The 27790-nt window shown below is 49.3% G+C and overlaps 1 protein-coding gene across 1 annotated transcript; it reads left to right on the top strand.

The window, feature by feature from the left end:
- The first annotated feature begins 910 nt into the window (after window positions 1-910).
- Window positions 911-27790, top strand: NLRP5 (NLR family pyrin domain containing 5). Its single transcript, XM_010991509.3, has 11 exons — window positions 911-1202; window positions 3411-3488; window positions 5191-6790; window positions 7773-7940; window positions 10577-10744; window positions 14638-14808; window positions 17487-17657; window positions 19296-19466; window positions 21807-21974; window positions 24307-24477; window positions 27382-27790. Exons 1-11 carry the CDS (start codon window positions 911-913, stop codon window positions 27512-27514), a joined length of 3291 nt encoding a protein of 1096 aa, XP_010989811.3. The 3' UTR covers window positions 27515-27790.

Here is a 27790-nt window from a genome sequence, read left to right on the forward strand (position 1 = left end):
TCTTCACTGTGTTTGTGTAGCTCAATATTACATTAACAGGCACAACGGGAATCAACCGACCAAGAATCATTTTGATTTTCCAGAAAGTGGTGGGAACCTATTTGATGGTTTCCTTGAGTCTTGCCTGTTAGCGAAGATCATTCACTGACAAGTGTTTCTGTTTTTGATTTCACCTCACACTTGCCTTCACTATTGTTTTTAACTGAAGTACAGTCAGTTACGATGTGTCCATTTCTGGTGCACAGCACAACGTCCCAGTCATGCATATGTATATATACATGCATGCGTTTTCATATTCTTTTTCATTAAAGGCTGTTACAAGATACTGAACGTAGTTCCTGTGCTGCACAGAAGACACCTGTTGATCTATTTTTAGTGGTAGCGTTTGAATCTTACCCCGTGCCAGGTGCTGTTTCAGTAACCAGGCACACAGGCGGTAAACCACCCCAGAGCTCGTGTTCAAGTAACAAGGTGGACAGATACAGTGTCAAGAAATTTTAAGTCTGAGGAATCGTGACCAGTTCGTTGGTCTTCTCTCAGCATGATTCACAAAAGGAATAGAGAATGTTCTAATGTCTGGCGAGTAAACTGAGGTCAGTGGTATGAACTTGAGAATTTTTTTTAACATTTATTTGTTGTTGCATTATTTAATTATTTTTTTAATGTCAGTGGGGGTTTAGGTAATTATGCTTGTTTATTTTTAGAGGAGGTGCTGGGGATTGAACCCAGGACCTCATGCATGCTGAGCACACGCTCTACCACTGAGCCATACCCTCCTGCCTTGAACCTGAGAATTTGATGCAAGGTTCTCTTTTGAATCTTGTCCCTGCAGGTCCTGTTTGCTTCACTTAACCAAAGGATCTACTTCCCCATCAAACCCTGAGCCCTCAGCCCTCAGCCTCGCGCTAAGATGGGAGAAGCCAGGTTGCTAACCTCCTTTTCCAGCTACGGGCTGCAGTGGTGTTTGAAGCAGCTCGGCAGAGAAGAGTTTCAGACGTTCAAGGCACTGCTGAGGGAGAGCGCTGCCGAGCCCGCGGCGGGCTCTCTCCCGCTGGCTGAAGTGGACGGCGCAGACGCGGAACGCCTCACCTCCCTCCTGCACGAGCACTACAAGCGGTATTTTGCCTGGAAGATATCCACTGACATCTTCGAAAAGATGAGTCTGTCCGCACTCTCTGAGATGGCAAAGGATGAGATGAAAAGTGAGTGAGCCCTGGGGCCGAGCCAGGGGAGGGAAGGAAGGGAGGCGATCTCAGGTCCCCGTGGGGATGGGGAGGGGACCACTGCTCTCTCCTTGGGTGCCCCTCTACAGCAACTACCTCGCTGGTCACCCTCCCTGGCTGGAAACTCAAGTCAGGCCTGGCCTGTGAAACAGTGAAGGGGAAGAAATGGGCGGGCAAGCCCTCCACCTGGACAGAACTCGGCTGAAGTTAGCAGACAGGATCTGGAGGCAGAGGTTCCACGCTTGAGCTTTGGTGCCACCACATGGGTGACTGTGGGCAGACCGCCTCCATCTCTGAGCCCGGGGTTCCACGTCTGGGGCAGTAACTGTGAGGCTTACAGGTGCTGCTGCAAAGGCCCCGTGAGCTAATGTGTGGGAAGTGGCTGACAAAGCTTCGTGTCCTTGAGGACACTGACGGCTGTGCACGGCGTCTCCCTCACGTCTTGCCCAGACTGAGGGCCTAAGACTCAAGGAACTTGTCCGAGGCTCGCCCTCGCTCAGAGCGTCAGTGCCCAGATCACAGCGATGCACTTAGATCAAGCTGTGTAGTTGTCTTGAGGTGTTTAGGGGAAAGGCAGTAGAAAAAAAATAATAGCTCCTTTATCGGGGGAATTCGCTCCTTCAGCTGTGGACAGAAAACCTGAGGGTCCCAGGTGCAAGCAGGGGGTTGGCCCTGAAGCCCCCGGGGCACCGCCTGCCTGGTCCGGCCAAGGGCATTAGCAGCAGCTGTGTGTTCCGAGCCCCCAAATCGCCCGGGGTGGAAAGACATGTCAGTGTTGCTCACAGGAAACGAGGGCTATAAAATTAAATCAAAGCTGATGTTTGCTGATCAGAGCTCCAGCCGAGACTCCACGTTGGACCTGTCAGGGGCCCTGCTATTCATTCTCAAACCCACCCAAAAAACAGGCTCCCCGTGGCCGGAGCTCAAGTAGACATTCTACCGAGACACACAACTCGGCCAAGTTCATGAGCTAATGTGTGACAAAGACTGCTTAATGTTCATTTAGCATGTCTTTAAATTCTCACGTGTCACACGTGCCAGAGGTTTAGAGCTTTCAATGTGGCAGAGAAGAGGGATAAATGGGCGATATTTTTAAGTGGATGGTGTACAAAAATATGAGAGGTTCCCATCCCAGGCTGGAGGGAAGTGAAGACGAGAATTCCTAGAAGGAAGGTTTAGGCTGAGACAAAAACAAAGAGAAGGAGTTTGTCAGGCTAGCTGGGTAGAGCAGAACATTCTGAGCAATGGCAACGTGCTGAAGCCCTTAGCAAGGAAAGGCTGGCCGGGCCACGAAGACATGGAGAGGATGTGGCAGGAGACGAGGACAGAGGGAAAGGCCAGAAGTCAGCACCTTGAAAATAATTTTAATAGCAAAGCAGAAGCAATTTGTGTTAAAGATGGAGGGGGAGAAATCATCAAGGTGGCATTTCAACATTTCAGCACTGTTGCTGAAGTGATGAGTGGTCCAGGTGTGGTTAGACCAGCTGGGAGGTCGCTCTGTGCCCCACGGGAGACATAAAGATGGCTTGGACTAGGGTGGCAATGGCAGCTTAAAGAAAGAGTCGAAGTGGACTTGGAAGATTTTTTGGAAGCAGACACAGCAGTCTTTGAGGAGTGAACGTAGAGAGGGAACACGGTATCAGGGAACCCTGATGCCCAGGTTTCCAGCATGAGAACCTGGGCAGATGGGGTCCGTCGCCTGATCCCAGGAAACACTGGGAGGGACGTTTGCAGCAAGTAGGCAGAGGGGAGAGGAGTCAGTGCTGGAACTCCTGAGCTGAAGATTCCTCCAACTGGGTAACTCACGGGCATCTAGTGAGTAGTTAATTCACTGGTTTGAAGTGCAAGAGGGGTGTTCCAGATGACTCTCGAAGATTAACTCTTAACAAACCACGACGTACTATACGTCTTACCCAAGATCATACGGCAAAAATGGGACTCAGATGTGCATTGACCTGCTCAAACCCAGACACTCTTTTCTACAAGCCTCCGCTGCCTCCCTGTGCTGGTGTCATTTCAGGATCTGTCTCCACTGTCTTCACTGCAGGCTGGATGTGGAATAAACCGCGAGGTCCTGAGCCTGGGCTTGGCTGCCCTCCGTAATCGGGGCAGGGGGCACGCTCATCCCTGGTTTGGGTGATTCCCGTGACTTTCCTGAGGCGCTGTCTCATCTTCTCTCTATTGCAGGATATTTGCTGGCTGAAATGCCAGAAGATTCTATTCCAACAAAAACTGCCCAAGGACCGATCACGGAAGAAGAGGCAGGTGAGTGCGGGTGGTGGGGAAGTGCGTGTGTCTGAAGACACCCGGCGATGAGTGAGCGGTGCATCTAGAACTCGAACCATGGCTTCTGGGGTCCAGCGTTCCCTCTGGCCAGCATCCTGCTGTTGGCTGGCTGGATGGGCCCTGAGGGCGTGCGGACTGCACTTTGTCTTAGTCTAAGTCTGAGAGAGCTCTGTGGCCTTCAGGCTTTCTTGCAACCCACTGGGTTCCCACTTCATGATTCTACTCGGACAAGCGCTTCCCGGTCACCTGTTCTGGAGGCTTTGGTAGAGAGAGGAGCGAACCGCACGGCATGAAGCCACACTCGCTAGAACTCCCCCCGTGTTGGGTGCTGAGACATGCCAGGCACTGCCCTGCTTCCAGCACATCGTGGACCTGCGTCACGTGAACCCCCTGCATCCTGACCCTTGAGCTTCAGTGGGGGAAGGACCACAAACCAACAGATAAAGCCAAACCAGCGAGGGCCTCGCAGAGGGCAGAGAGGCAGGCTCGTGTGGAGAGCGTGCACTTCCCGTGAGTGCCCACACCGCCACCTGTGTCCTGCCAGTCGTCCAGCAGCCAGGACTGACTGTGAGACTTCACACCTAGAAGGAGTCTGGGCCAACCCCATTTTGATCCATCTTCGTTCAGGCTGTAAGAAAGCACCCTTCAAAGCTAACGTCTGAGGCATTGTGGCTCACAGAGTCTCAGAATCCCATTAAAATCCTTCCAAGTTTAGTGTAAATGTAGGCTTCAAACAGCGTGAGTCCTGTCTGTTACCACCACTCAAGTGATCTGCTTGCGTCCTAGAGGCCTCGTAGACGACGGGTCACAGTGACCTGGGGCGGTGTGAAACAGAGACGCTGACGGATGAATGTTGGCTGGAGAGACACCACGGAGCAGAGCCTGGAGGCAGGCGCAGGCTGCACCCAGCGGCGGGGCGGCGCTCGCCGTGCACGGGGCAGGGCTCCCCGACACGCGGAGTTGCTTCTCCACAGTGGCCTGGGACTGGACATCCTTCCTGTCCTAAGGTCTGGAACGCAGAGCCATGCACCCCTCCTGAAGCTTCTCTGTCTTTCAGAGACCGCATGCGAGCGTTCGGTGTAGATTGCTCACTGAGCTGAGTGTCCACAGGGCACCAGCGCTGTTGTAAATACTGAAGATGCTACAGCTGATGGCAGGGTCCCTGGGTGGGGTCTATCCGGGGGAGACAGACAACAAGCAGACAACACTGTACCGTACCAGGTACTCAGCGCTGGAAAGAGAACTCAGCTTTAAGGGACACACAGAGCTCTTCCGCAGCACGTTCATAAGCTTCGGAAGTGACCTCTGAACGAGGAGCAGAGCTCCTCTCCAGCGTGTCGCTAGGAAGAAGCAGAAGAACCGTGATGTCGACTCTGACTTAGAATCTGCTAGGTCCGTGGTTTTTGTTTGGCCTTTTTGTTTGGAGTTTGGGGGCGTGCTCACTGAAGGGCGGTTGATTTACAGTGTTGTGTTAGTCTCTGAGGTACAGCATGATGATTCAGTTATACGTAGATATTCTTTTTCAGTATAGGTTATTACAAGCTATCGAATACAGTTCCCTGTGCTGCACAGCAGGACCTAGTTAGTATCTGCAAATCCCAAGTTTTTTTTTTTACTAAAATCCAGACTTTCTTCACACTCTGTCTCCTGCTTTTCTTCTCCCCTCTCCTGTCCAACTTAGGCCACGCAGATGACCAACAGGCCTACAAGAGTCACGTGATTTCAAAATTCGCCACGAAGCCGGACACACACTCGAGCTTCAAAGACTCTGCCTCTGACTGTCCAGATGTGCAAATGCTGCTGGGGGCTTTTCATCCAGACCGAGCGGGCTTTCGTCCTCACACTGTGGTTCTGCACGGCAAGTCAGGAACCGGGCAGTCGGCTCTGGCCAGGAGGGTCCTGCTGTCCTGGGCCCGAGGCGAGCTCTACCGAGGCATGTTCTCCTACGTCTTCTTCCTCCAGGCAGGACAGACGTGGTGGTCTGGGGAGAGCAGCTTTGCAGAGTTCATCTCCAAGGAGTGGCCAGACGCCCGAGTTCCACTGGAGGAGATCCTGTCCCAACCTGAAAGGCTCTTGTTTGTGCTGGATGGATCTGAGGACCTGGACTTGGCCTTCAAAGACGATGACGTGGATCTCTGCGGAGACTGGGCAGGGAAGCAGCCCGTGTCCCTCCTTATGTGCAGTCTGCTGAGGAAGGTCCTGCTCCCCGAGTGCTCCCTGATAATCACGGCCACAGACACAGGCGTGGAAAAGCTCCAGCCCCTGCTCCTGGCTCCCCGCTACCTGCTGGTTGGGGGACTCTCGATGGAGAAAAGGATTCAGTCGCTTCTTGGGCACATGAGTCGTGAGTGTCGGGAGGAGCATGCCTTGCGCTGGGTGGTGGACAGCCACGAGCTGCTGGACCAGTGCCAGGCCCCAGCCATGTGCTCCCTGGTCTGTGAGGCTCTCAAGCTGCAGGAGGCCTCAGGCAAGGGCCTCCCCCCGACTTGCCAAACTCTCACGGGCTTGTATGCCACCTTCGTGTTCCATCAGCTCACCCTGCGGGATGGATTCCAGTGCTGTGTCAGTGAGGACGGAGGGGTCACGCTGAAGGGCTTGTGCCGAATGGCTGCGGAGGGCGTGTGGAAAGCGAAGTTCGTGTTTCACAGGGACGACCTGGGTGCTCACGGACTGAAGGAGCCCAGGCTCTCCGCTCTGTTACACATGAGGGTCCTCCTCCGAGACAGCGGCCGCGAAGGCTGTTACACGTTCCTGCACCTCGGCCTCCAGGAGTTCTGTGCTGCCTTGTTCTATGTTCTAGAAGGGCTGGAAGCAGAGGGGGGCCCCTGCCCTCTGCTCACGGAGACGATGAAGAGTGTGGCGGAAGTCAGACAGATGAGCGCCAACGTCCACGTGGCCCAGATGAAGAGGTTCTTGTTTGGCCTCATGCGCAAAGAGGTGACGGCGACCCTGGACGCCCTCCTCGGGTGCTCCTACCCGCTGGGGATGAGGCGGGTGCTTCTGCACTGGATCTCCCTGCTGGGCCAGCACGCCAGCACCGCCGCCCCCTCAGACTTCCTCGAAGCCTTTCGCTGTCTTTTTGAGACTCAAGACAATGAGTTCGTCCGCTTGGCGCTGAACGACGTCCAAGAGGTGCGGCTTCAGGTGAGCCGGCCAGTGGACTTGATGGCGTCTTCTTTCTGTCTCCAGCATTGCCGGCACTTACGGAAAATTCGGTTGGATGTCAGAGAGATCTTCCCGAAGCATGGATTTGCTGAGACGTGGCCCACCCTTCCCCAAGGGTGAGTATCCCTCCTCTGCAAACTTGTTATTTTTATTTCCATCCTGGGGGGGGGGGGTGGTAACTGACAAGTAAAAATTGCACACATTTAAGATGTATGACTTGGTGTTTTGATGTACCTGGAATAATCATCATCACGACCAAGCTAATTACATACTCATCAGCTCACCTGGTTACCATTTTCTTTGTGTTGTTGGAGGGGGGGACTTAAGGCTACCCTCCTAGGTAGACCCGCGCTGCTGTACGTCAGACCTCCAGAATGCATTCCTCCTGCAAAACTGACACTTTGTACCCTTTGGCCAACATCTCCTCATTTCTCCCACCCTCACCCCAGCCCCTGGCCCCCACCAAGCCACTCTCTGCTTCCATGAACTCGACCATTTCAGATTCTACACACGTGAGATTGTGAGTGTCTCTGTTACTGGCGTATTCCACTCAGCATACTGTTCACTAGATTCCTTCTTTTTTAAGGCTGAATACTATTCCACTGTGAACACATACACCACGTTTTCTTTATCCACTTATCCATTGACGGTCACTGAGGTGGTTTCCACAACGTGGCTCTTGTGAACAGTGGAGTACAAATACCTCTTCAGCATCCTGATTTCAGTTCTCTTGGGTGTATACCCAGGAGTGGAGCTGCTGGATCACATGGTCATTCTCTTTCCAATTTTTGGAGGCAGTTCCATTCAGTTTTCCATAGTGGCTGCACCATTTTACATTGAGGGGGGTGGGGGGATGGCTATAAATAAAGCGCAAATCTTCTTTGAGAGCTGGTGGTATAGCCCCTGGGTATCGAAATACGCAGGAGGCAGGGTGGGTCTGCGAGCATGAGGTGACATCTGAGAAACTGGCCTCAGAGCCCTAAAGCTGCCCCTGTCCCGCCCCAGGGGACTGGCTTCTCTCCCCGGGCACTGTTGTGGCCATCTCACGTGCTTAAGCCCGGCCTGCGGAGCAGACATTTGTTTCCTTGTCCACTGCAGGCTGCACTCCAAGCGCCTCGAGCAGCACTGGGAAACCCTCTGTGACGTGCTCAGCACCCACCCAAACCTACGACAGCTTGACCTGAGCGGCAGCATCTTGAATGAACTGGCCATGAAGACCCTCTGCATCAAGCTGAGGCAGCCAACCTGTAAAATACAGAACCTGATGTAAGGCTTCCACCCCGAGTGCATGCCCTTTTGCGTGGCTATGTCACAGCTGTCCTCCCCCACCTACTGGGAGAAGACCGATCTGTCAAATGTATCCGGAGGGAATAAGTGTTGGGGAAGGTAGAGGAGCCAAGCTCCCAAAAGCACAGGATGGGGAGCAACTAAATCCCTTGTGAAGGGATTATTAAGGTGGGTGCATTTACTCAGGGTCTTGAAGTATGAATAGGAGCTGGTTAGTGGGGGAGGAAATGAAGGGAGCTCACTTCAACAAATGGGAGAGCATGAGGCAAGATCAAAGTGTGTGATCTACGGGAGCCTTTAAGTCAGTCCTTGATACTTTTAGGCTAATTAATAAGGTAACAAATATTTAAATACCAAGTAAGTTCCTGGGCCTGTTGTAGACCCCAGGGTACTTGCCAGACACCTAGAGCAGGAGATAAAAGGCTTTTTCTACTTCAGCAATGGTTCTATTCTTTACTCTTCCCTCAAAGACCAAGCAAAGCACATGTGACACTCAAGACTACACCAACTACTACATACAAAGACAGATAAACAACAAGGTCCTAATGTACAGCCCAGGAAACTAATTCAGTATCTTGTAATAGCCTCTAACGAGAAAGAATATGAAAATATATATATACATACCCACACATACATACACTCTCACACACACATGCACACACATACACACATACATATATATATGACTGAGTCACTGTGCTGTACATCAGAAATTAACACAACATTGTAAACTGAGTATACTGCAATAAAAAGTGAGAAAATTGAAAAAAAAAACAAAAACAAAAACAAAAACTCCCACTCTGTCTCTAACTAGTTTCCTGAAGCTGGGCCGAGCCCAGGAACTCAGTGGTCCCAGAACAAGGAAGGATGCCGTTCACTCAAGTCCTGCACCAAACGTAACTCCCATCCTCACCGTCACCGCTTCCCCCGGGGATTCCTCCCCGGTCACTGCCCCTGTGTTGAGCCCTGGTTACACCCTGCCATTTTCTCTAATCCATGTCATCACTGGATTTGTCACACAAAAGAAATACACGACAAGGCGGGGAGGGTGCAGCTCAGTGGTAGAGTGTGCGCTTAGCACGCATGAGGTCTTGGGTTCAACCCCCAGGACCTCCAGTAAAAAAAAAAAAAATGAATAAACAAACCTAATTAACCTCCCCCTCAAAAAAGACATACACGACAACGGTAAAGCGATCCAGGAAGCACAAAGGGTTTTGAGAGAAGCCCTTTGGTGCCCCTTCAGCTCCCCTTTCCCTGCTTACTCTCACATGTGCTCATCAGTTTGCATGCAATCATAAGTACATAGGGGCGTATGAACGTTTTAATCCAAATGATGTCACATTGCTCGTAGTCCGGCATTTGACTTCTGTCTTCAACTTGAACTTGACTAGAGGCCTGTAACTCTGTTCTTAATGGACTACAGACAGCACTTGTCATTCGTAAGCACGACGCTTTGTCTTGGCTCTGTGTCTTCCCCGCTGGGTTAAGCTCCACCAGGCGCAGAAAACTCGCGTCACTGAACACTCTTTTCCCAGTGCCTGATGCATCATGGGTACTCAAGTATTTGTTGCTTTAAAATTAAATACAGTTAAATACAGCCGACCCTTGAACAATGTGGGGGTTGGGGGCACCAACCCCCACCCCTCACGAGGTCAAAAATCCAAACGTAACTTTCGACGTCCCGAAAACTTAACCACTGATAACCTACTGTTGACCAGAAGCCTTACTCAAAACATAGAGTCGATTAGCCCATATTTTGTATGTTGTGTGTATTATACACTGTAGTCTTACAATAAAGGAAGTTAGAGAAAAGGAAATGTTATTAAGAAAATCATAAGGAAGAGAAAATGCACGTACAGTACTGTGTTTATCGATACTGCAAGTTTATGCTGTTGACAAGATGGATCGCCTGTTAGAAGCTACGTCAGCACTCTTACATGACATAGAGCACTGTAGATGTGATACGTATTGCTAACTCTAGACAGCAAAAACGAAAAGATAATGTGAAAAAGACGTTCGTGTTTATTTACAGGTGTAACGATTGATGCGTTCGCTGATAATGAGAAAACAGAAATATGATTGCTTTATGGTAGCCTTGCCTGCACACTAATGAACAAATCGTTACAAAATTTTTATGGCATACCTTACGGGTCATATTCATAATATAGTATGGGCAACACTGTAACATGGTTATGTTTTTTAAACCACTTGCCTGTGATGATAGCCTGATACGCACTTTCTCCAATTACGAGAGACATACTCCACAGTAACGTAATTCTTTGAGAGCAAAGTTATAAATAAAACAGTACGAAAACTCACACATCATTAATTGTATACTGACTGCCACTCACCTTATTCCTACGCAAGGCTAGGCTATCCACTTCGACACAACTTTTGCACACGACGGTCTGTGTGTATATTTTTATATATTTATTTTTTAAAAATCCGTGTCTAAGTGGGCCCGTGCAGCTCAAACCTGTGTTCCTCCAGGGTCAGCTGTAAAAGCAAACAATGAGAGAGACCAGAGCTGAAATGGGCAGAGTAAGGAGGAAGCATTAGGGCACAACTGGGTGGCACCCAAATGTCTCGTTCACCATCGTCTCTTCTCTTCATAGCTTTAAAGGTGCCCAGATTTCCCTTGGTCTCCGTCATCTCTGGATGACCCTTATTATCAACCGTAACATCAGATGCCTGGACTTGGAAAGCACTCACCTGAAAGAGGGAGATGTTATGATGGCGTGTGCAGCGTTAAGGCACCCAAAGTGTTTTCTGGAGTCTCTGAGGTAAGTTCTGGGGGTGTGGTTTTTGCTTTTTTGATTTCAGGGCTTTATTGTTTTTACTTTTTTTTTTTTTTTTGAAATAATCATCCACAGAAAGTTGCTAAAATATTTAAGAGAGTTGTGAGTCTGGACATGGCTGGTGGTGATGGTTGCACAACAGCTGTACATGATGAATGCCACTGAATTGCACACTCAAAAATGCTTAAGATGGTAAATTTTATGTTACGTTTGTTTATTTTATGTATTGCTTCTCCACAATAAAAAAGTAACTTCCGATTTTTTTTCTGGAAGAAACCAATTGTATTTAAGCTATAAAAAATTATTTTGTATTGAGATAACGTTGATTGATGACATTATGTGTACATTATATTTCTACTTCTGCACACCGTACAGTGTGCTCACCACCAGAAACTTACCTTCCATCCACCTCCATGAAGCTGACCCCCTTTGAACCCCACCAACAACCACGACTCTGTTCTCTGTATCTACATGTTTGTTTCTGTTTGATTTTCTTTGGGGGCTGTTTGGTTTGTTTATTAGTTTTTTTATATTCCACATTATGAGTGCAATCGCATGGTATTTGTCCTTCTCCATCTGTCTTACTTCACTTAATACTCTCAAGTTCCACGGGTGTTGTCACAAATGGCAATATTTCCTCTTTTTTGTGGCTGAGTAGTATTCCCTTGTGTGTGTATAAGTAAGTATAGACACACTCCCACTCACGTTTGCCATCTCTACAATTTTTCATTTCAACCACACTGCGTAAGTGGAATCATACAGTATGTTGCTGCCCGAGACTGGCTTTTTTCCATCTGTACATGCCCTTGAGGTCCACCTAAGCTGTTCCGTGTATCAGCGGTGTGTCCCTTTTCACTGCTGAGGACCATTCAGTGGTCCAGATGTGCCCAGTCAGTGCAGCCATTCACCAACCCAGGGACATTCTGGTTATTCCCCGTTTGGGGCAGTTACCCCAGTTTTGTAAATCCCGGGCACCAGTTCTGCCGACTAGATTAGCTTGAACTAAAGGCAACAACTGCTTGATGCTTCCAGTATGTTCTGAGACAGGTGAGCATGAGGTCTGTTCCGCTTTGTTAGCTGACACACACAACTGCAGAAGAGAAGCTCGCTTTGCACCATTCATATTTTTTGCTCTGTAACTCGCGAACTGCACATTTTAAAATGTAACCGAAGAAAGTCAGCCAGAGCACAGAAGTGCCTACAGGAAGGCGAAGCAGACGTCTGCCCAGTTCTGTGTGGGGTCTGCAGCCATCCCTGCGAATGAGGGGGAAGGGGCTACCAGCTCTCTCTCAGTGCTTCACAAAGAGGGTAACTAGAGCTTGGATTCAAAGGATAAATAGGACACACATTGTCAGAAAGGAGGAGAAGGAGGGAGGCCATGTGGGACCAAGGGAAGAGAGAGTGCAAATCAAATGGTGGGAGGTGACAGCCCATTTCTGGGAATCGTAATGAGCTTAACTTGTGGTAACTCACCAGGATGGGAAGGTTCTGTTTCCTTTACTGCTTATTCCCAGAACCCAGAATTACTTTATTTCCAGCACATGGCCCATATTATGCCCCTGAAGATGTGACTGGATGGAGAGAAGGGAGGGGGTGATTGGCTAACCTCTCAATGGGACATGACTTGGAAAGACAGACTGGGCCACACTGTGAAGGATTTTGATTGCAAGCTCAATGTGAGATTCATTTTCTTTCTTTTTTAGATTCAGGCGTACAGCAAAGTGATTCAATTATACATATATAGAGATATTCTTTTCCATTATGGTTTGTTATGGGATATTAAGTATAGTCTCCTGTGCTGTACAATAGGACCTTGTGGTTTATCTGATAATATATATAAATATAGCAGTGTGTATCTGTTAATCCCAAACTCCTAATTTATTCCTCCCCACCCCCTTTCCCCTTTGGTAACCAAGGGTTTGTTTTCTGTGTCTGTGAGTCTGTTTGTTTCATAAATAAGTTCATTTGTGTCATATTTCAGATTCCTCTTAGTGATATCATGTCTTTCTCTGGCTTTACTTTACATGGTATGGTATGATAATCTCTAGGTCCATCCATGTTGCTGCCAATGGCAGTATTTCATTCCTTTTTATGGCTGAGTAGTATTCCATTGTATAAATGTACCACAGCTTCTTTATCCAGTCATCTGTTGATGGGCATTTAGGTTGTTTCCATCTCTTGGCTGTTGTGAATAGTGCTGCTATGAACATTGGGGTGCAGGTGTCTTTTTGAATTAGTTTTCTCCAGATATATGCCCAGGAGTGGGATTGCTGGATCATATGGTAAGTCTGTTTTTAGTTCTTTTAAGGAACCTCCATACTGTCCTCCATAGTGGCTGCACCAGAGGTCCATTTTCTTGCACTCAACAAGCACAGAGCTCCTACTGTGTCTCTAACAGGACGTCATGGGCTCCGGGCTGTGCTGACGAATGGAACAGCCTCCTGTTCTCACGTACTCACAGGCTAGCACAGGGCAACAAAAATAAGTGAACCAAAAAAATACACACGCACACACACACCAAAAGCATGTGCGTTTGGAGACTCTAAAATGTCCACCTAAAATCCGACAGCGCAAATAACTCATCCTGTTTTCCATGTGCTCATGCACTAGGTCCTGTGACCAACAGACGCAAAACTGTGCAATGGCTCAGAAACGTTAGAAGGGCATTTCTTGTTTGTATAAACAGTCCAAGGCGGGTTGGGAAGGCTGTGGGAGGGCGGTCCTGTGCCAGAAACAGGCTAACAGTTTCTACCACTGACACACAGCTGCCGAGACCCTGCTGGGCTCAGAGGGTCTGCTTATGGAAGCAGAGGGAGCCCGGGGAGCTGACCCGGAAGTGGTTCAGATCACTTCCCCTCACATGCTCTCAGCGGGAACTGGGTCGTGTGATCATGCCCGCTGCAAGGCAGGCTGGGAAATGCAGTCCAGCTCTGCACCCGGGTTTGCACAGGTGCCCGCTGCAGCAGAGACTACGCGCTCCGTGGGAATTAGCTCTTCTAATCCTCCCAACTGCCACGGTGGTTGGCAGCGGGGTTACCCCCATTTTTCAGATGGTAAAGCTGCTTACACAGCAGCAGGGGAAGTGACACGTCAGACCTTGAGGATATCCTACCTAAGGTACCAACTTGCAAGTAACAGACAGTGGGTCCTGGAGATCTAATGCACAGTACAATGATTATAGACAACAGTATCGTGTTGTAAACATCAAGTCTGTTAAGAGGCTAGATCTTATTCCCACAAAAAAAAAAAAAAAAGATTGAGGAGGATGTAGCTCAGTGGTAGAGTGTGTGCTTAGCATGCACGAGGTCCTGGGTTCAGTCCCCAGTTCCTCCATTAAGTAAATAAATAGACAAACAAACAAACAAATCTCCCCCCACAAAAAGGCTTTTTAAAAAAGACAATTATATGGCATTTCGGAGGTGCTAGCTAAAGCTACATTGGCAATCGCATTGCAGCATATAAACACATCAAACCAACCCTTTAAACTTTCTCTTTACATTTCAGACACCTTCATATGTCAGATGTATGTCAGTTTTTTTAAGTACAAATGTGAACTGTCAGCCAGTAATGATTGTTGTGGATAAAACAATGCTGGGGAGAGAGGGGAGGGTGGGGTAAGATGCGGCAGGCACAGTTAAGTAAGGAACTGAGACTGACTGACTCACAAGAGGTGACACTCAGGAGACCTGAACGACCTGGGAAGGTCTGGGATTGGGGACGAGGAGGGAGGTGGCAAAGAGGAACAGACCCTGAGGCCAGAGCAAACAGCATCCAGGACACAGCGGAATGGACAGAGCGGATGGTGTGCGGTGAGGGAGGGAAATGGGTGGCTTCCGGGGAGCGATGAGGATGTCTTTCCACATTGCCTGTCTCCGCAGGTTGGATCTCTGTGGACTAAGCCACACCTGTTGTCAGGAGATCTCCCAAATCCTGGTTACATCCATCAGCCTGAGATCCCTCAGCCTGGCAGGAAACAAGGTGACAGACCAGAGCATAAAGCCGCTCTGTGGTGCCCTGAAGGCCACACAGTGCACGCTGCAGAAGCTGATGTGAGTTGTACTTCCTTCCACCAGAATCATCACCTCTTAACTAGGATCAGCCAAGTGACGGGGAAGCTGGGAGGGGGGCTGGCTGAGGCTTACGTCAAGGGTTAGAACAGGAGACGGGACCTCGTGGGAGTGCCCAGTGTGCAAGCTGGAGAAAGAACCCAAAACTAGCACCTGTGTCTTTGCTACTGACCCCAAACTGATATAAAAGGACAGAGCAGAAGCTGAACTTGAAGAAACAGAGGAGAATTGTGGTTGCCAGGGGCTGGGAGTGGGGGAAATGGGGAGATGTTGGTCAAAGGGTGTAAACTTCCATTTATAAGAAGGCTAAGTTCTGGAGATCCAGTTACAGTATTCTGATTATAGTTAATCATATTATATTATATGCTCGAAAGTTCCACCAAAGCCAAAATCCCAAAGAACTGCAGGGCTGTGATTAAGCTGCCGTCGGTGGCACCCTCAAGCACCAAGCTCCATGCTAAGCACTCTATTCCATTAATGCTATCTTCACAAACCACCTACCAGGTAGGAATGTTTCCAGCCCACTTGCTGACAAGGAAAACAGAATCTGGAAGAAGGGAAGTCTCTTGTTTGAGGTCACAAGGAATAAAACAAAAGCTCCTGTCTGATACCTAAGGAACTGATCTATTTTCTCCCTGATGTCCTGCAGTCTGGACCAGGTTGTTTCTCCCCACCATTCCCAAAGCATGCCATGGCAGGAGCATCCTCCTTCAGTGGGACTTTGGTTCTAAAGTCATAGCAAAAGTTGAAAACCAAATGGCACAGATTACCCTTTAAATCCCAGAGGAGGGAAAAGAAATCACAGTGGAAGCCAACATACCTTCTTTCCATCAACCTGTAGGGGAGGTGGGGGAAAAAATTTTCTTCCATCCTCTTATGTTCTGTATCTGGGGCCTGCAAATTAAACAGACAATGGAGAAATTAACAGGAGAAAAGTCATGCAGATCTTATCAATGTTAATTTTTTGTTTAATGTGCATGGGGGCTTCACAGAAAAGAAGTGAAAAGCCCAAAGAAGCAGTTAGACCCAGGAGCTTACATATCGTTTTAACAAAAGGTCATAAATTGTGGAGAAATAGCTAGTCAAAGGAAAGGCATTGGGCTTCTGGGGCTGATAAATTACGGGAAGGTGACTAGGAAGTCTATGGGGGAAACTAATGGAAAATGAGGGTTATATGAAGGAAGACTCATCTCGGTGTCCTCTCCATCCCCGATGAGAAGGGTTGCTTTTTCCCTGGTACCAGGAGAGGGGGAAGTGTATGCCCTGCTTTTAGGCTGATAGGGGAGGACAGGGAACGCTTCCTGCGTCTGATTTTTCTCAGCTGCCTTCAGCTCAAAGTAATGTTTAAGCCAATGTGGTGTATTGTGAGATGGCCTGTCCTGATCCCCTTCAAGTGCAACCCGGACAGTGTTTCTTCCCTCATCGAAAGAAACCACCATCGATAACACAGCGCAAGTGCTTGGCGTGTGCAGTTCGCTTGCCTGCCCGTATCGCAGCCCCGGGACAGAAGTGCTGCTGTTTTAAGTTTGTGTTGGGGTACAGCTAACTTAGTGTTGTATTGTTCCCGGTGAACAGTTGAGTGACTGAGTTACACACGTACATATATATATCCTTCCACATTATAGGTTATTACATGATGCTGAATATCGTTCCCTGTGCTGCACAGTAGGACCTTGCTGTTTATTTTATATACGGTAGTGTGTATCAGTTAGTCCCAAATTCCTAATTCATCCCTTCCCACCCCTTTCCACTTTGGTAACCGTAAGTTTGTTTTCTATGTCTGTGAGTCTATTTCTGGTTTGTAGATAAGTTCGTGTGTATCATTTGCTTTTTAGATTCCACATATAAGTGATACCATATGGGTATTTGTCCTTCTCTGTCCAGCTTACTTCACTTAGTGTGATGATCTCCAGGTCCATCCATGTTGCTGCAAATGGCATTATTTTGTTCTTTTTCAGCTGAGTAGTATTCCATTGTACATATGCCACATCCTCTTTATCTGGTCATCTGTCGATGGACATTTAGGTGCTTCCGTGTGTTGGCTATTGTGAACGGTGCTGCTGGGGTGCATGTATCTTTTCCAATTAGAGTATTCTTCAGATATTTGCCCAGGAGTAGGATGGCTGGGGCATGTGGTAAGTCTACTGTTAGTTTTTAAGGAGCCTCCATGCTGCCCTCCATAGGGGCTGCACCAGTTTGCACCCCCCGGCAGAGTTGCAGGGGGCCTGTTTCTCCACACTGGGAGACTTGCTACCAAACTGTTCTTTTCGTGCTGTTGCTTCTTAAGCTTTGACAAACAGATGGAACGGCTAGTTTATTTCTATGGGTCGTGACGTATTAGCTGCAGGTCCTTCTGAATGGGAAGGTCCCTCATCCCTGCAGAACCTCACACCAAAGTACACGTGGGGAGAGAGAAAACAGCCAGAGCTCAGGTTCCCAGGGCCCGTGGGCTTCCTCTGGTGGTTGATGGCAGATCTAATCACCAACGATATTTAAAGTATGATGTGGGGGCTGAAGCACCGGAGTTGAGTTTGCAGGTTACATGCAGACATGGACTGACGTCACCAGATGTGGGGAGGTTCTCTCCCTTCCGTGCAAGGGAGGGAGAGATGGAAATTTAAGAACAACGTCACTCCCTTCCTGGGGCTCTCTCCTTGCAGACTGGGGAACTGCGGCCTCGCCGCCGCCGACTGCCAGGACCTGGCCTCGGCCCTCACCAAGAACCAGAGCCTGACACACCTGTACCTGTCCAGCAACAGCCTGGGGAGCGAGGGCGTGAAACCGCTGTGTCGGGCCCTGAAACTGCCCGGCTGTGGTCTGCAGAGGCTGACGTGAGTCCACACCGCCCTGGGAGGAACCACTGCTCTGCTACCAAGCGGCGGGGAGCGGGGAGGGTGTCAGGATGAAGGGATAAGTGCTGCACCCTGTCCCTGCGGACATCTCCCAGGTTCTCCCCTCCGCGGACAATGCTCTGTTTCCTTACAGCGGGAAGTCCTGGTTCATCCTGATACCCCCTACTCTCATAGTTCATGGTAGTTACGTTCTGTAAAGACGCTCTTTCCTGGGGGAACACAGGCTTAGGTTCCTGGGAGCCTCTGGTCCCAGCCTTTTCTTCAGCCAATCAATACATAGCCTTGTTTTGTGTGTCTCTGTTTAAAGACACTCCATGTGGGGAGGGTATAGCTCAGTGGTAGAGGGCAGAGCTTGGCGTGTATGAGGTCCTGGGTTCAGTCCCCAGTGCCTCCACTAAGAAAAATAAGTAAATAAACACATCTAATTACCTCCTTCCCCCAAAAGAGCAAAAGAAAAAAGCAGACACCTTATGTTCCATGCTGAACTCACGGCCAGCAGCACTGCAACTCACGCCTAACGGAAGTTTATGTAACATGTTTTTTCTCCATGAGACCCATCCAGCCTTCCTACGCTTAGAAGACTAGACAGCACCTTAGTACCATGCTTGGGGCCATTTTAAATGATGAAATCACACAAAAACACACACACACAAATGCAAAAAAATCATGCCACTAACTTGACCACAAAAAGGACACGTGTTGACAGCATGTATGAGTGAGAGATGGTTCCTCCCGCTCAGGGCTGCCAGCTAGCTCCACCGTCTTCCACTTGAGATCACTTTGCTTCCTGCCATCTCATCCCTTCCAAGGACTAGCCCACCAATGACTGCACATGAGTGACATTTTTTCAGGTATTAATGGTATAGCTGTAGCCAGAAAATCTGTTGAAGAATATCACTTTGATGACATGTCTACCTTATGGTCCTAAGGTCCCCCAGTGAATAAGTGATGGAGAGATACTGTGTGTGGTCAGAAGAAGAGTGACCACACACACACCCGCTATGATGTCCGAGTCCTAAGCCCTGGAACCTGTGACCGTGTTCCCTTACGTGGTAAAAGGACTTGGCCGTGTGGTTAAGTGAAGAATTTTGAGATGGGGAGATGATCCCGGATTATCCGGTGGCCCCCAGGGAATTACCAGAGCTCTTGGAAGGAAGGAGGCTGGAGAATCAGAGGAGGAGACGTGGTAACAGAGGGCAGAGCGATGCAGGTGCTGGCTGAGACCAGGGACTAAGGAATGCGGGCGGCCTATAAATGCTGGAAAAGGCAATGAACCAGATTCTCCTCGGGGCCCCCAGAAGGAGCACAGCCCTGTGACACCTTGAGTTTTCAGCCCAGTGAGATTCTGACCGCCAGGACAGTGAAATGATATAGGTGTGTTTGAAGCCCATACATTTGTTGTGATTTGTCATAGCAGCAGGAGGAGAATGGAGGAAAACTTAAAGGAGATGGGCCCTGACTGGCATCCAGCTTGGGCATTAAGCCAAGCACTTCATCACCATCCATCCCACCACTGATGCCCAAAGGAGGAGCCACCTGAGGCCGAGAGAAGCTGCTCACCTGAGGTCACACCGAGGAACACGTGTGACCCCCCTCTTTCCCCCGTGTGCCCTGCAGACTAAACGCGTGCAACCTGGATGTGGCTGGCTGTGGCTTTCTTGCGCTCGCACTTATGGGCAACAGACATCTGACGCACCTGAGCCTTAGCCTGAACCCCCTGGAAGACAACGGGATGAACCTTCTTTGTGAGGTCATGATGGAACCGTCCTGTCACCTCCAGGACCTCGAGTGAGTTTCCCTGGTGGCTGGGGATCAACTCTACCCTGTGGAAGCCTGAGGTTCCTAGAGGGTCAAAGGGATGGCACCAAAACTCGGTTCTAGGGTCCACTGACGCTCATTTTCCCCAGGGGACACTCTGGGTGAGTTGGCGTGTGGACGCTGCAATGAGCGTGGAAAAGAAAGACAATCCTGAAGGGGAGTCCCAGGGAAGGATGTGTGGTGTTCTGGGGCACCCCTTCCCCATCTCTAAAACCTCTTCACTTCTCAGAACATCTTCTTTCCCCAAGTTAATCTTCAGTTATTCATTCCATGGAGGGTGGAAATGGAAGGTGGGTGGCTGTCTCTCTCTCAGGCCCTTTCTCCTGGGGGCTCAAATTTCTTCATCCCGCACTGGAATGTTTCTATATCACAGGAATATTCCATCATCAAGCAAACCGTAGAAAAACTAAAAGATCTCAATGAGCGGAAATAAATCTCTCAGCTCACAACCAAGCAATAATCCTTGTTAACATTTTGGTAAACATCTCCCGAGTACATAAGCCGCATTTAACGTGTTACAAAGAAAGGGTCCCAGCAGCTAGCGCTTCAAGCATTCTTACCACGTGGCAGACACAGTGCTCTAAATATTTTGCAGCCCTCTCCTCGACCAAGCATAGATGGGAAGCTAAAACTCCCAAGGAATCAAAACCTTGCCTTTGGTCTCACAGTCTGTCCTTGAGGACAAGCAGACCACAATAGAAGCTGAAGCACGACATGGTATTCCATTTAATGGTGCATCGTAACTTTTAAAATCCCCTCAAGCTGGACACTTAGCTTATGTCCCCTGTTTTAGTCACGTGTACCTTGCGCATCTTGGTGTGCCTGGTAGCATTTTCTTATGATCAATTACAGAGGTAGTATTAATGGACCAAAATATGGGACCACTTTGAGATCTCTCCCTCCCCAATAATGAACAAATGAAAGGAACTGGATACAGAACGTAGTCCCCAAACCTCTGAGTAGCCCCCAAGCATGACCTGCTCTATTTATTTACATGAAATTGGCATTCCGAGCCCTGCTGATGCATGCTACAGAAACGTTTTCTTTTTACTGAGGTATAGTCAGTTCATCATGTTGCGAGGTTCTTTTTTTTTAGTTTTCACATTTTTTATGGAAGTCTAGTCAATTTACAATGTTGTGTTAATTTCTGGTGTACAGCACAGTGCCTCAGTTATATATATTATGTAATATATAATATATATAATTCCTTTTTAGTTTATATATATATTCCTTTTCATATTCTTTTCCATTATAGGCTATGACAAGATACTGAATATAGTTCTCTGTGCTGTACAATAGGACTTTGTTGTTTATCTATTTTATATACAGTAGTTAGTATCTACAAATCCCAAATTCTCAATTTATCCCTCCCCACCCTCTTCCCCCCAGTAACCGTAAGTTTGTTTTCTATGTCTGTGAGTCTGCCTCTGTTTTGTAAGTAAGTTCATTTGCGTCCTTTTTTTTTTTGAATTCCACACATAAGTGATATCATATGGTATTTTTCTTTCTCTTCCTGGCTTATTTCATTTAGTATGATGATCTCCAGGTCCATCCATGTTAGAAACTTAGGCTAATCCATTGGAGATGCCATTTGTTTGGGATTGCACTTAAGTGCTGGGAGATTATCTGGTCCTCACCATCACCACTGGCCCATCCTGGCGTCTAAGGCTTGGTCATTCCCACCTGATCTTTACATGGGAGTCCTTCCACGCTCTTGGTGTGCTGCCTCGTGGAGATGGACTCAGTTCTACGCTCAGCCTACTAAGTTCATAAGAGCTGTCTGTCACCTCTACTCAGGTGAACCATCCAGTCACTAAAGAGGGCCGTTTCCATCCCCACCCTCCCCTCTCTGCTCACCCTGGGAACAGAAGCACAAGATCCCCTTCTCCTTTCGGACCCCAAACCCTGTCTAGTGACTTGGTCCTCTTTGCTCTCCCTGTCAGGGACTCTACCAGTTTATACTCGTGTGTCTTCTGTCTCTCTAGCCCTCTGCCCCAGAGGATCTTTATCACATCTCACTTCTTTTTCTCAGGATGCCTCCAGTCACTTCACACACTTTCCCCGCCCTCTGCTGTTAGCCCTCCCCTGAGATGATAAACTGGTCTAAGCTGTTCACAGGGATGGACAGAAAGATTTCCCGTTAGGAAGGAGTAAAGGATATCCCTGATAATGTTTCTGAACATTATCCCACTGAGCACTCTTCAAAAGCTGCTCAGTCTCTCTCAGTCTCTTTCCCAATCTTAATCTGTCACTCAATCTCAGTCTCCCTCCCTCTCAATCTCTCTCTCCCCGCCCTCCCTCCCCTGGCAGGCTGGTGAAGTGCCACCTCACAGCCACTTGCTGCAGGAGTCTGTCCCACGTGATCATGAGAAGTAAACACTTGAGGAGCCTGGATCTGGCCGCCAACGCCCTGGGGGACAATGGGATTGCAGCGCTGTGCGAGGGGCTGGAGCAGAACAGTCCTCTGAGGAGACTGGGGTACGTTCCTGGGATCACCTCTTGGAGGGCTGGGCACGGAGGAAAGGCGACCCTGACGTGAAGCCGCTCAAACAAAGACCATGTTCTGACCAACATAATTCCACCGAATTACACAGAACCCAACCTTGGCAGAGTAGGAGATGCCCTTCTCCGGGCATAAATTCCAACTGGGCTCCTTTGTATGGATGAATGAAATGGCAGGTGTTTGAGAGACAGGGTCTGGAGGCAGTAAGCACTAAATAAACAAATGGTTCCTGGGCGACCCCTCTGTGCTGGGCATGGTGCTTGTGAGCCTTCCTTATTCTTCTTGGGGCTTAAGAAATGACCTCACCCCCTCTCAAATCAGAATAAAAGCATTTCATAGCAAAGCCCTAGACTTCCTGCACCTCCCTTCCCTTCCTTCTGGACCAGTGCAGGACACAGCCCCACTGCTGCCAGACGTTAAGGTCACCCAGGCTGGGAACCCCACAGCCATCGCCTACGAAGGGCTTTCTCCTGTGGCTCAGTCGCCCCCGCCACCTGCCTCTAGGCTCAGCCTCCCTACCAGAGATTTTCTGTTTCCATAAATGCTTAGACATCATTTTATAAGCAACACCTCCCCCCCCCCAAAAGCTAAGCCTTCATTCACTCCCATTTCACCACGTAGCTATAGGTAGCTGAAATTACCTGAGCTGTGCCCCACAGACGTTCCCCTGTCACGAGAATTCCCAGACACACGCCGTCTAGAGTGACTGGGACATCTAAAACCTGTACGCCCACCACCCCTCTCAGCGGCCGTTAACGTTTCACTCTGCCCGGTGAACTGCTTCACAGCAAGTTACGGACCTTGACCCCCAGCCCCTGAGCACCTCAACGCGCATCTCCAAAATGCAAGGACACAGCTACAGAGCTGCCCTTACACCCAGCAGTGTCCCTGGGCCTTCCACAGTTCTTAGGAGAAGACTCCCAAATCCTTAAAATGACCTAATACGTCCAGCCCCGCCTCACACCGCTGCCTCCGACTCCAGTCTGGCCGTCATCGTGTTTCCCCGTGGCTCAGCCCCGCCCCGCCCCGCCCCTTCCCCTGCCCCGCCCCGCCCCTTCCCCTGCCCCGCCCCCTGTGGCTCAGTCTCGCCCCTTTCCGTGCCCACCCCGTGTCTCAGCCCCGCCCCGCCCCTTTCCCTGCCTCGCCCCGCCCCCCTCGTGTCTCAGCCCCGCCCCGCCCCCTTCCCCTGCCCCACCCCCTGTGGCTCAGTCTCATCCCTTTCCGTGCCCGCCCCGTGTCTCAGCCCCGCCCCGCCCCTTTCCCTGCCTCGCCCCGCCCCCCTCGTGTCTCAGCCCCGCCCCGCCCCGCCCCTTCCCCGCCCCGCCCCCTTCCCCTGCCCCACCCCCTGTGGCTCAGTCTCGCCCCTTTCCGTGCCCGCCCCGTGTCTCAGCCCCGCCCCGCCCCTTTCCCTGCCTCGCCCCGCCCCCCTCGTGTCTCAGCCCCGCGCCACCCCTTCCTCCCGCGAGCAGTGGACACGCCGCTTCGCAACTGCACGCCAGCGCTTCCTGCCTCCACCCCCCAGCTTTCCCTTCTCTTCGCCCTTTGAGTTTTAGGTGAGGGATCACCTCCTTTTGCCCTCTTCCCTTGTTCTCCTGTTTCAGGCTCTCTTTCTCTTTCCTTTCTCTCCACAACTAGAATGGAGACCCCATAGCCCTCAGAGTGAGAGACAGCTGCAGCTGCAGCCGTGTCGTCTGGGAACTCACTAGAACTGAAAAACGTGTGGGTCCCTCCCCAAAACTACCAAGCCAGAAACTCTAGGGGTGGAGCTCACCACTCTTTTTTTTTCTTTTAATTTTTTTAACTGAAGCACAGTTAGACTATAAGTTTACATTAGTTTGCGGAGTACAACATAGTGACTCAATACGTTTATGCCCCATTTAAAGTTAGTATAAAACATTGGCTAATTCCCTGTGCTGCGCAACATCCTCATATCTTGTTTACTTTATACCCAGTTGTTCATACCTCTTAATCCCCTCACCCCTCCACTGCCCCTCCCTCACTTCCCTCTCCCTAGTGGTGATCACCAGTTTGTTCTCTGTTCCATTTTGTTATATTCATTCATCTGCCTTATTTTTAGACGCCACATATAACTGATAACATAGAGTATTTGTCTCTGTCTGACTTAATTTCACTTAGGATAATACCCTCTAGGTCTATCCATGTGGTTGCAAATGGCAAGATTCCACTCTCTTTTTCACGGCTGAGTAGTATTCCGTGGTCATTTTAAAGGTACCGTGGAAGTCGAATGTGGGTTGAGGAAAGGATCACAGATCTTGGGGTTATGTCTTGGGTGTGCTGGCCTTGCAGGTTGGAGGCATGTGAACTGACCTCTGGCTGCTGTGAGGCCCTCTCCTCGGCCCTCTCTTGCAACAAGCACCTGACCAGCCTGAACTTGATGCAGAACAATTTCAGTCTCCCAGGAATGAGGAAGCTGTGTTCAGCCTTTGCCCAGCCCACATCTCATCTGCAAATACTCGGGTAAGTCCCCGGGATGTCCTCTGGAATACAAACCCCTTTCTGTACAGAAGTGCTAGTTGGCGGAGATGCCACTGATCAGAGATGCTGAGACTCTGCCTCATCAGCCAGATCTTTACTAGACCAAAAAGTGCCCACGGTGCTCCAGCACCGCGCTGGGTGCTGGCGGTACAGGGTGTGGCGCCTCTTTTCATGGCAGGGATGGGTCTGGGGAGCGTGGAGAGACGGCATACAAATAAAATGTTCATCTTCAGAAAACTAAAAATAGGATGATGGTACGGTCCAGCAATCCCACTTGGGGGTTATATCCACAAGAATTGAAAGCAGGTTCATGAAGAGATATCTGCACAGCTGTGTTCATAGCAGCATTATTAACGACAGCCAAGAGATGGAGGCAACCCAGGGACCCACTGCTGGGCGAATGAATAAATGAAATGTGGTCTATTCCTACATGGAATGGCATTCAGCCTTAAAAGGGAGGACATTCTGACACCTGCCATGGTGTGGATGAACCTTGAGGACATTATGCCTCGTGAATAGCCCAGCCACAGAGAGACAGGCAGTACGTGAGTCTACTTAGAGAGGTCCCTAGAGGAGTCAAATTCATGGAGACAGAAAGAGGAAAGGTGGGTCCCAGGGGCTGGCGGAGTCGGGGTGGGGAGTGAGTGAGTGATGGGGACAGAGTCTGAGTTGGGGAAGATGAAAAGGGCTCTAAGGGTGGATGGTGGTGATGGTTGCACAGCACTGTAGACATACAGAATACCACTGAACTGCACACTGAAAGATGGTTAAGGTGGAAAAGGGTGTGTGTGTTTTCCCACAATTAAATGTTTTTAATGTTCAAGCTTGCGGCAATTACCTGCAGCAGAAGTAGCTAAGAAGGAAAGGAAACAGGAAGAGAGAATGACCGGGCGTGGAGTCAGAGAGGTAGTCAGATGCTCACGCTCACTGGGGAACAGATGCTGAAGGTGAGCCCTGAAGGGCAAAGGCAGCGCATGGAGATCTGGGACAGGAGCTTTGCTGGCTGAGAGAGGCTCCAGGGCAGAGACTCCGGGGAAGACCTCCCATCCTCTCTCTAGAGAGACCTGGAGTTGGCGAGAGAAGCGGCAGTGGTAAAATACGAGGCGAACAACAGCCAGCCCGTGGACGGGCCGCACCTTGCAGTCCAGAGGTTTTTAAATGTGCGTGTTCACACAAGTAGGGTGAGAAGCCAAAGGGAAAGTTTCAGCAGCTGGGTGATCTGGTTTATGTTTTTAAATTCCTGGTTAAAGAGAAAGCTAAGAAAAACTGTAGTTCCTCAAAAAATTAAAACAAAGAATTACCATATGACCCGGCAATCCCACGCCTAGCTATACTCGCCTAGAGAACTGGAAACCGATTGTCAAACATACACATCTACATACATGTTCACATAACAAACTGTGGTCTAACCATACTGTGGAATAGTATTCAGCCATAAAAAGGAAGGAAGGATGACCTTCCTGCTACAATATGGATAAACCTTGAAAACATTATGCTCAGTGAAAGAGACAAGACACAAGAGATCACTTAGCAGAATTTATTAAGTTGACACATGTCAGAATTTCGTGCCCTTAGAACATGATGAACATTACTGTCTTTCTATTTGGAAGACGAGAGAGGGAGAAGCCAGCAAAGAAGACAGGGAGCAGAGGGGAGACTGAGAAAGAAAACCGGGGGGACATGGCCTCACAAAAGCTAGAAGACAAGGATGTTTTAAATTTTTTACTTGTATACAGTTTTAAAGGTTACTTTCCATTTACAGTTATTACAAAAACTGGCCATATTCCCCATGTTTACAATACATCCTTGAGCCCATCTCTCACCCAATAGTGAGAAGACGAAGTTTTAAGGAGGGTGTGAACCACTGTGATGACGTGAGAAGAGATTCTACTGAATGTGTCAACTTGGAGATGATTAACCTCTTTGAGTAGTTTGTTGTGGGGCGGTGAGCAGGAAGCTGAAGTGGACTGAAGAACAACGAGAGAAGAAGTTAAAACATTATGTGTAGACTATTCAAAGTTTTCACCCTGGAGGGGAGAGAAAACAAAGTCGGTAGGGCTGGAGGGTGGTGTGGGCTCCAGGGAGGGTGCTTTTGTTAAGATGGTATCAGAACAGGCTCAGCTGTGAAGGTGAATGGTCTACTGGGTTGACCAGTTGAACAAGAACGTTTAAGGGCTGCCATGTTGTGCAACTATGAAGGCTGAGTTGATGGAATTCCCAGGAGAGAAAGGAGGATGGTCCTTTAAGAACAGGGTGCTTCCTTCATGTGCAAATGATGGTTTCCGTGTTTGGCGGTAGAAAAAGTGTTTCCATTTAGCACCTCATGTTTGTAGACAAAACAGAAGTACAGCTGTGCCTGGGGGAAGTAAAGACTTGACTGGAGGAACACAAAATTTGCTGGCAGCAGAGACGGCTGCTTGAGGTTGGTTGTGATGCATTTATATCCGTGGCAAACCTCCCAGTTGAGTGGCTGGTTTCTCTGGTGTGGCCCAGCTCACGGCAGTTGGATTTATCCAGGGGTCAAGTTTTGGCAGATGGATGTAACCAGAAAGAACACAAGCGTGGTCGCTGGTGCAGGATCCGAGGGGGAAAGTGGACTGAAAAGGTCTTGATGAGGTCAAAGAGAACTGTTTCAACGACCCCTTCAAGCGAGCTGAAGAAGCCAAAGGCTCGGCTGAGAGCGTATCTGTACTGATGTGACTGTGGGACTCAGTACTGGGGTTAGATGAGGCGGACCTCGATTTTACTAATGGACCTTTCAGGAGCCTGTTTCCTTATCTGTGAAATGGGGACAATGCTATGTGTCTGTTTGAACACCTGTCTCTCTCTCCTGGAAGCGTCAGAAGAAACTTCCCAGGGTAACGTGTCTCCTTTCTGGGTCCCCAGGCTGTGGAAATGGCAGTATTCCACTCAGATAAGAAGGCTCCTGGAGGGCCTGCAGCAAGTGAAGCCCCAGATGGTGATTGGTGACCACTGGTATTCTTTTGCTGAAGATGACCGGTATTGGTGGAAAAGCTGAAGAAGTGAAGACCCTCCCCACCCACACCCATTCTGATGGAGGAACCTTAGAAGCTGTCTTCCCAGGGCCGGCTGTGCCCAGGGGTTCCTTCTCTGACTCCCACAAGCCCTCGTTGGTAGTGATTCTTGTGTCCACTTCAGCTTGGTGGTTGCATTTGCATCTGATGTAGGCTCGTGGCCTTCGAGTCTTAAGACCTCGGTCTCTTTGAAATGTCTGTCCTACCTGAGGGCACCGAGGGAGAATCAAATAAACACTGAGCATTTGGGGAAAAGTACC

The sequence above is a fragment of the Camelus dromedarius genome, chromosome 9 (assembly GCF_036321535.1).
Source record: "Camelus dromedarius isolate mCamDro1 chromosome 9, mCamDro1.pat, whole genome shotgun sequence".
NCBI classification, from domain to species: Eukaryota; Metazoa; Chordata; class Mammalia; order Artiodactyla; family Camelidae; genus Camelus; species Camelus dromedarius.